The 10,000-nt window shown below is 43.5% G+C and overlaps 1 protein-coding gene across 3 annotated transcripts in view; it reads right to left on the bottom strand.

Annotated features, from left to right (window-relative positions):
* The window catches only part of LOC110518778 (pyruvate carboxylase, mitochondrial), a 490,506-nt gene that overhangs the window by 237,745 nt on the left and 242,761 nt on the right, over positions 1-10,000 (bottom strand). For all 3 annotated transcript variants that reach the window (XM_036987220.1, XM_036987221.1, XM_036987222.1), the window contains one exon: positions 7,035-7,217. In XM_036987220.1, the coding sequence (XP_036843115.1) occupies positions 7,035-7,217 (183 nt within the window). The remainder of the gene's footprint in view (positions 1-7,034; positions 7,218-10,000) is intronic.

Below are 10,000 nucleotides of genomic sequence, written 5' to 3'. Positions count from 1 at the left end.
AGAGGGGAAGGGAGAGAGAGAGGGGAAGGGAGAGAGAGGGGAAGGGAGAGAGAGAGGGGAAGGGAGAGAGAGAGGGGAAGGGAGAGAGAGAGCGGAAGGGAGAGAGAGAGGGGAAGGGAGAGAGAGAGGGGAAGGGAGAGAGAGAGGGGAAGAGAGAGAGAGGAAGGGAGAGAGAGAGGGGAAGGGAAGGGAGAGAGAGGGGAAGGGAGAGAGAGAGAGGAAGAGAGAGAGAGAGAGAGGAAGAGAGAGAGAGAGAGAGAGAGAGGGGAAGGGAGAGAGAGGGTAAGGGAGAGAGAGAGAGGAAGAGAGAGAGAGAGAGAGAGAGAGAGAGGGGAAGGGAGAGAGAGAGAGGAAGAGAGAGAGAGAGAGAGAGAGAGAGAGAGAGAGAGAGAGAGAGAGAGAGGGGAAGGGAGAGAGAGGGGAAGGGAGAGAGAGGGGAAAACATCTTATGTTCAATGAACTGAAACAAAACTGATCCTGCCAGCTACTTGGTGTAGCCACACACACACACACACACACACACACACACACACACACACACACACACACATAAAGCTGTCAGACATAACTATACATGCCTTCACAGAATGAAAGTAGCTTCAGAACTTGTAGTTGAGTCTCTGCCTGAAGGATAATTGGGTTGGGAAGAGTTGTTGTCAACATTACAGAACATTGTTATAAACATTTGCGTCAACATTTCGCTGGCAGAGAGGGAGTGTCAATCAAGATATTTAAAACCAGTTGAGCTGACAGACGTTTAACAATGTTTTCACTTTTGGTTTTAGACATCAATCTAGCAAGATGGTAATTTTTTATTCACCCCCCCCCCCCCCCCCCCCACCCCCTCCTATGACCTTTGACTTTCACCTGGAGTTGATTATATATGAGAAAAAAAACAGTTTTCAATGTTCTAGTACACAGTAGAAGTACAAATCAACATATACAAATATGAAGATATCTTTTTTTTTTTTTTAATGTGAATGAATAATCCTTTTCATAATAGTTTGGTTTCTGATCTTAAATCATTATGTCTCGTTAGTTATAAAAGAGACAAGAGGGGAGCCATGATGAAGCTTGGGATGGGTTGAGTGCAGGACAGGGGAAACCACACACACACACACACATACACACACACACATACACACACACACACACACACACACACACACACACACACACACACACACACACACACACACACACACACACACACACACACACACACACACACACACACACACACACACACACACACACACACACACACACACACACACACACACACACACACACACACATGGGCTGAGGAAAATATTTGTCTAATGCAGCTGTATTGAGCCTCAGGTAAAAATACTAATTAACTAGAATAAACTCTTAAAACTTCTTACGGCTGAGATCCCGTTAACGGGATCGATATGACAACAGCCAGCCAGTGAAAGTGCAGGGCGCCAAATTCAAAACAACAGAAATCTCAGAAATTAAAATTCCTCAAACATACAAGTATTTCACACCATTTTATAGATACACAGTGTCCGTTTTTCAAAAAAAATGTTTACAGCTAAATGATTTCTTTACATTTGGAATATTCAACAATGCACTAAGATTTGAGGAACTGGTGCCTCTCTGGGGCATTTTATTATTTTTTAAATTGTAACCTTTATTTAACTAGTCAAGCCCGCTAAGAACAAATTCTTATGGGACTCCCAAGCACGACCGTGATGTGATACAGCCTGGATTCGAACCAGGTACTGCATTGACACCTCCTGTTCTGAGACGCAGTGTCTTAGACCACTGAGCCACTCTGAAGTCTGTTCTTATATGATGGTATTTTTGCTTTTCCGTGTATTGTAGTGTATAATTATGTTTATTTGAAGGTGTCATGTGTTTATTGTATTGTGGTGCATGTACAGGGCTCACCGGTCCTAGTCATTGAAATACACAGCCATTTTTCCAGCCAAAGAGAGGAGTCACAAAAAAGCAGAAATATAGATAAAAATGAACCACTAACCTTTGATGATCTTCATCAGATGACACTCGTAGGACTTCATGTTACACAATACATGTTATGTTCCTTTCGATAAAGTTCATATTTATATACAAAAATCTGAGTTTACATTGGCGCGTTATGTTTAGTAGTTCCAAAACATCCGGTAATTTTGCAGAGAGCCACATCAATTTACAGAAATACTCATAATAAACTCATAATATATAATTATAATAAATATAAACATTGATAAAAGATACAAGTGTTATGCATGGAATTATAGATCCACTTCTTACTTATATCCTGCCTGTTTGGTCCTGTCCGGGGGTATCATCGGACGGGGCCACAGTGTCTCCTGATCCCTCCTGTCTCAGCATCCAGTATTTATGCTGCAGTAGTTTATGTGTCGGGGAACTAGGGTGAGTCTGTAATATTTGCAGTATTTCTCCTGTCTTATCCGGGTGTCCTGTGTGAATTTAAGCTCCCTCTAATTCTCTCTCTCCCCTCCCGGAGGAAGCTGAGCCCTAGGACCATGCCTCAGGACTACCTAGCCTGATGACTCCTTGCTGTCCCCAGTCCACGTGGTCATGCTGCTGCTCCAGTTTCAACTGTTCTGTTCTGTTCTGTTCTGCCTGCTGCTATGGAATCCTGAAATGTTCACCGGACGTGCTACCTTGTCCCAGACCTGTTGTTTTCATCTCTCTCTCTCTACTGCACCTGCTGTCTTGAACGCTCAATGATCGCCTATGAAAAGTCAACTGACATTTACTCCTGAGGTGCTGACCTGTTGCACCCTCTACATCCACTGTGATTATTATTATCTGACCCTGCTGGTCATCTATGAATATTTGAACATTTTAGCCATGTACTGTTAAAATCTGGTTCCTCTCTAGATTTCTTCCTAGGTTCCAGCCTTTCTAGGGAGTTTTTCCTAGCCACCGTGCTTCTACACCTGCATTGCTTGCTGTTTGGGGTTTTAGGCTGGGTTTCTGTACAACACTTTGTGACATCTGGTGATGTAAAAATGACTTTATAAATACATTTGATTGATAATATGTTTTAGGAACATCTACCCAAAATACTTGTATTACATCATGACATTAGTGATAGTCAAAATCTGTTACATTTGTGAACATCTAAATCAACATTTTGGCCATTTAAACACCCTCCTATAGACAAGGGGAGAAGGGCTCCATTTTCTCATTGTGAGCATGTGCAATGTGTCTGCCAACTTAAAACAAATATTTGACTTCCACACAAAATGACTTCTTTACTTATTTTAGGTTTAAAACTTCTTAAGGCTAGGGGAAAGTATTTCGGAAGTTTGGATGACTGAGGTGCCCAAAGTAAACTGCCTGTTACTCAGTCCCAGAAGCTAGGTAGTAATGGACACTCTAAAGTTTCTAAAACTGTTAAAATAATGTCTGTGACACTGTGACAACAGTATAACAGAACTGATTTGGCTGGCGAAACCCCGAGGACAATCAATCCAGGGAATTTTCTTTTGATGTCATTGGATTTTCCTATGCATTTCTTTGGGGAAGCCGAATTATTAGGACCCAGATTGCAGTTCATAAGGCTTCCACTAGATGTCAACAGTCGTTAGAAATTGTTCAACGTTTTTTTTTATTTTTTTTTATGAAGAAGTAGTCGTATTCTTTCTAAGTGTCACTCAGGTGGACTCTAGTCCTTTGGTGTTTGTGAATGAGAGTGCGCTCCGTGTTGTTATAAGATTATTTACATTTAAGGGAACCTAAGGTTGGATTAGAAACGTTGTTTGAAAATGTTTGGATCAAGTTTACAGGTAACTTATTAGATCCTTTGTAGTCATGTTGGGCGAGTTGGAACCGGTGTATTTCTGAATCAAACGCGCCAAATAAACAGACGTTTTTGGGATATGAAGAAGGACTTTATCGAACAAAACGACCATTCGACAGCGGAGAAGGTACGGTGGGATTCGAGATGGTCAGTGATCTGTTTGTTGACTTGACCTTTCGATGACCTTAGATAGGCAGGGCAGGATGGATATAGGTCTGTAACAGTTTGGGTCCAGGGTGTCTCCCCCTTTGAAGAGGGGGATGACTGCGGCAGCTTTCCAATCCTTGGGGATCTTTTGCCATAAAGCCTTTTTGAAATCTGACAAAGCTGCTGATTAACAAGAAGTACATTTTTACGCCGATGTATAACACTTGTATTTTTTAGGAATGTTTATTATGACTATTTCTGTATTTTGAATTTGGCGCTCTGCAATTTCACAGGATGTTGTCGAGGCGGGTCGCTAGCGGAACGCCTGCTCCAGAAAGGTACCTCTTCAGTCTACCCCCTCCTTTTTCGAACATTCTGTTAAAAATCGCGCAACATTTCAGCGTCCTGCTACTCATGCCAGGAATATAGTATATGCATATGATTAGTATGTGTGGATAGAAAACACTCTGAAGTTTCTAAAACTGGTTAAATCACGGCTGTGACTATAACAGAGCGTGTGTTTCATCGAAAAGCGCAAGAAAAACTTGTCACTGAAAATTGAAAAAAATATCCATTCGCCACTTGCATGATTTGTTTAAGGGACACCAAATTAAATAGGGCCGAGGTTGCAATTCCTACAGCTTCCACACGATGTAGCCAAAAACGTAATTTTCATTAACAAAAATCCTTTGTGTAATGACAAATAGATCCTTCATTCCGACCAGCATACAGCAATCGATTTTGGAAGAGAGAAAAAGGACATTGTTTTCTTGAGTAGCTGCTATTGAATACAGATCGCCCAGTGATCAATTTGATCGCTTATTAACGTTTACAAATACCTAAAGTTGGGTTACAAAAGTAGGTTGAAGTGTTTTGCCAAAGAATATAGGCAACTTATATAATTTTTTAAAAATGACGTTGCGTGTTGGAAGATAGCTTTTTTCCTGAACCAGACAGGCTATACAAATGGATATTTTGGGCATACATGGACGGATTTAATCGGGAAAAAGACCCAATTGTGATGTTTATGGAACATATAGGAGTGCCAACAAAGAATATCATCAAAGGTAATGAATGTTTTATATTTTATTTCTGCGTTTTTGTGTAGCGCCGGCTACGCTAATTCTTTTGTTTACGTCCCCTTTAGGTATATTGGGGTGTTGCATGCTATCAGATAATAGCTTCTCATGCTTTCGCCGAAAAGCATTTTAAAAATCTGACTTGTTGGCTAGATTCACAACGAGTGTAGCTTTAATTCAATACCCTGCATGTGTGTTTTAATGAACTTTTGAGTTTTAACGAGTACATTTAACATTTCCAGGTGTCTAGATGAGACGTCTGCGTCTCAAGTAGGATCAAGAGGTTAAATACCTCTTAAGCTGACAGTCCCCGAAATCGAGATTTACTTAAAAAAATATATGGATATGCAAAACAAAACGTATTTGATTGATTTCCCACCGTTTTAGAAGCAAGAAGACAGCCATTCAGAACTTCCTAGGACCATGTCATCGACCTCTGTCGAATAAACGTGTTTTTGCCTCCCTCTGGTGGTCGGCTGCATCATTACATCCATTTACATCACTTCACTGCAAAGTTACAAAGGGGCGGTCCTTATAAAAATGTAACCAGCTCGACGGAACAGACATGGCAGCAAAGAATGCGACCTGTACACATACTTACTTAACACTCCATCGTTCAAATAGTTTACTTGCTTTAGAGAGAGAAAAAAACTAATTGGAAATACTTTGTGTCTGTACTGTTAGCTCTGCGGCTAACCTAACAGTGGGTAACGAAAATTTAGCCTCTGAAATAAAATCACTGTGAAGTCATGAAAGTAGTTCTACATTAAAGCTCTCCTATTCTCTACATTAAAGCTCTCCTATTCTCTACATTAAAGCTCTGTGTGTAGACCAAAGCCTGTGTGTAGACCAAAGCCTGTGTGTAGACCAAAGTCTGTGTGTAGACCAAAGCCTGTGTGTGGACCAAAGCCTGTGTGTGTAGACCAAAGCCTGTGTGTAGACCAAAGCCTGTGTGTAGACCAAAGCCTGTGTGTGTAGACCAAAGCCTGTGTGTGTAGACCAAAGCCTGTGTGTGTAGACCAAAGCCTGTGTGTGTAGACCAAAGCCTGTGTGTGTAGACCAAAGCCTGTGTGTAGACCAAAGCCTGTGTGTAGACCAAAGTCTGTGTGTAGACCAAAGCCTGTTTGTAGACCAAAGTCTGTGTGTAGACCAAAGCCTGTGTGTGGACCAAAGCCTGTGTGTGTAGACCAAAGCCTGTGTGTAGACCAAAGCCTGTGTGTAGACCAAAGTCTGTGTGTGTAGACCAAAGCCTGTGTGTGTAGACCAAAGCCTGTGTGTAGACCAAAGCCTGTGTGTAGACCAAAGTCTGTGTGTAGACCAAAGCCTGTGTGTAGACCAAAGCCTGTGTGTAGACCAAAGCCTGTGTGTGTAGACCAAAGCCTGTGTGTGTAGACCAAAGCCTGTGTGTAGACCAAAGCCTGTGTGTAGACCAAAGCCTGTGTGTGGACCAAAGCCTGTGTGTGGACCAAAGCCTGTGTGTAGACCAAAGTCTGTGTGTAGACCAAAGCCTGTGTGTGGACCAAAGCCTGTGTGTAGACCAAAGCCTGTGTGTAGACCAAAGCCTGTGTGTGGACCAAAGCCTGTGTGTGCTGACCAAATGCCACCCTATTCCTTATATAGTGCACTATTTAGGGAACAGGGAGCCATTTGGAACAAATTCTCTATCTTGTTCTTTAGCCGTTCCACAACTAGAACACCAAATGTGTCAGATTAGTCACAATGTCAACTGGATTATAACTGGAATGGTTGGTACATTTAGCCAGCGTTCCGCTCCGCCCCGCTCACACACACACACACACACACACCCACACACACACACACACACACACACACACACACACACACACACACACACACACACACACACACACACACACACACACACACACAAACACACACACACACACACACACACACACACACACAAAGACGGAACCATATCCCCTGGGACTCAGTGGTACACAGACACACCCTTCCCTCCATACACACACACACACACCCCCTACCTTGACCCCCCGGACTCTGAACTCAGAGAGAGCGCGGTGCATCTTGGCGGCGGCGGTGGACATGTCTTTCCCAGAGGCGATGACTTTGACCAGCAGAGAATCATAGTGGGGGGAGATCACAGCTCCAGGGAAGGCTGAGGCTGAGTCTAGACGTATACCCATCCCTTCACCGCTACGGAACACCTGGAGAGGAGAGGAGAGGAGAGGAGAGGAGAGGAGAGGAGAGGAGAGGAGAGGAGAGGAGAGGAGAGGAGAGGAGAGGAGAGGAGAGGAGAGGAGAGGAGAGGAGAGGAGAGGAGGACGTTCGATTATTGAGGAGAGAAGGAAGAGGTCATATTGTGTAAAATACTCAGCTAACACACAATATCAAAGTGATGAGGAAGAATTGTATAATTCAGTGCTTTATCCTTCGTAATTGACCCTTTGCTAAGCCCCGCCCCCGTGGTTACCCTTTGTTAAAGCCCCGCCCCCGTGGTTACCTCGGACAACGTGTTCCTCCGGGAAGCCCCAGTCCACACTAAACTAGTGGAGAAAACCTCTCACAATGATATTGAATTGTGTTTTTAAATAAACAATGAAATGAAACAGACCAATCAGGAGACTAGCGTGTATGTTGAGGTGGACTGTCATTACAATTGCTTCAAGGGATAAAAAAAATAAAACATGTTTTTAATGTGGCTAGCCACAGGATGGCTCTGAATGCACTGTGTCCACCCACTCTGCCGAGTGGTGATAACATGTTACTTACGTTATAAAATACCATTACCAAAACAAATATTATTATTTACTTTTGAATCGTTCAGGGTGTCTAACAGTATAACAGTTTATCCAAAAAATGTGGATTTCATAACCTAATACATCCCATAATAAGCAACGAGCTCGGTTGGCATGGATACACTTTTGAGGGTTTGACATGTTGCGGTGGTCGTCTTCAAAGGTGTTTCCGTGTGTCGCAAAAAAATGCTAAATTAGCGTGACACGAGCTGAGTTAAACGTAAAAATGTGCTCCGTTTAACAGAGGCAGCCTTTGTTTTTCTGAGAAAAAATATCTGGGATTTTCGCATTTGAAAAACGTATACTGACAACAATGGAAATACTACTTATCATGTCTCAAAATCTATGTATTTTACTTCCTCCATTTTGTTTAATATTATGCAGATTCTAGAATAGAGATGATAAGTTCACTGGTGAGCTCTCATTCCTTCAAGGCATTCAGCGGAGAGCCTATCAGGTAGCTCTCATTCTCTCACAGCATTCAGCGATGAGCCTATCAGGTAGCTCTCATTCTCTCACAGCATTCAGCGGAGAGCCTATCAGGTAGCTCTCATTCTCTCACAGCATTCAGCGGTGAGCCTATCAGGTAGCTCTCGTTCTCTCACAGCATTCAGCGGAGAGCCGATCAGGTAGCTCTCATTCTCTCACAGCATTCAGCGGTGAGCCTATCAGGTAGCTCTCATTCTCTCACAGCATTCAGCGGTGAGCCTATCAGGTAGCTCTCGTTCTCTCACAGCATTCAGCGGAGAGCCTATCAGGTAGCTCTCATTCTCTCACAGCATTCAGCGGTGAGCCTATCAGGTAGCTCTCATTCTCTCACAGCAGTCAGCGGTGAGCCTATCAGGTAGCTCTCATTCTCTGACAGCATTCAGCGGTGAGCCTATCAGGTAGCTCTCATTCTCTCACAGCATTCAGCGGTGAGCCTATCAGGTAGCTCTCATTCTCTCACAGCATTCAGCGGTGAGCCTATCAGGTAGCTCTCATTCTCTCACAGCATTCAGCGGTGAGCCTATCAGGTAGCTCTCATTCTCTCACAGCATTCAACGGAGAGCCTATCAGGTAGCTCTCATTCTCTCACAGCATTCAACGGAGAGCCTATCAGGTAGCTCTCATTCTCTCACAGCATTCAGCGGTGAGCCTATCAGGTAGCTCTCATTCTCTCACAGCATTCAGCAGAGAGCCTATCAGGTAGCTCTCATTCTCTCACAGCATTCAGCGGTGAGCCTATCAGGTAGCTCTCATTCTCTCACAGCATTCAGCGGTGAGCCTATCAGGTAGCTCTCATTCTCTCACAGCATTCAGCGGAGAGTCTATCAGGTAGCTCTCATTCTCTCACAGCATTCAGCGGATAGCCTATCAGGTAGCTCTCATTCTCTCACAGCATTCAGCGGTGAGCCTATCAGGTAGCTCTCATTCTCTCACAGCATTCAGCGGTGAGCCTATCAGGTAGCTCTCATTCTCTCACAGCATTCAGCGGAGAGCCTATCAGGTAGCTCTCATTCTCTCACAGCATTCAGCGGTGAGCCTATCAGGTAGCTCTCATTCTCTCACAGCATTCAGCGGTGAGCCTATCAGGTAGCTCTCATTCTCTCACAGCATTCAGCGGTGAGCCTATCAGGTAGCTCTCATTCTCTCACAGCATTCAGCGGTGAGCCTATCAGGTAGCTCTCATTCTCTCACAGCATTCAGCGGTGAGCCTATCAGGTAGCTCTCATTCTCTTACAGCATTCAGCGGTGAGCCTATCAGGTAGCTCTCATTCTCTCACAGCATTCAACGGAGAGTCTATCAGGTAGCTCTCATTCTCTCACAGCAGTCAGCGGATAGCCTATCAGGTAGCTCTCATTCTCTCACAGCATTCAGCGGTGAGCCTATCAGGTAGCTCTCATTCTCTCACCTAGCTGATGAGATCTAGTTTCTAGATTGTTGACCACTTTTTCTTCTTCTTCTGACTTCTTCTCTAAACATGAGATTTAGAGATTTTTGTTTTGTTTGTTTGTTTTTTGGATTCTCTACACAATTATAAACTTGTTTTACATATATATATATTTTTTTAATATGTGTTTTTTGATTGGACACTGCGTCAGCGTGCTGTCAGAGCTAACTACTTTTGGCGCTAATGCTCTCAAATCATATTCTATTGTCGACAGCAGACGAGAGCTATATTCCTAATACAGCTAACTCAGTTAACGAT

This window comes from Oncorhynchus mykiss, chromosome 9, assembly GCF_013265735.2.
Source record: "Oncorhynchus mykiss isolate Arlee chromosome 9, USDA_OmykA_1.1, whole genome shotgun sequence".
Taxonomy (NCBI): domain Eukaryota; kingdom Metazoa; phylum Chordata; class Actinopteri; order Salmoniformes; family Salmonidae; genus Oncorhynchus; species Oncorhynchus mykiss.
Note: the sequence above shows the minus strand (reverse complement) of the source record. Positions and strands in the feature narration are given on the sequence as shown.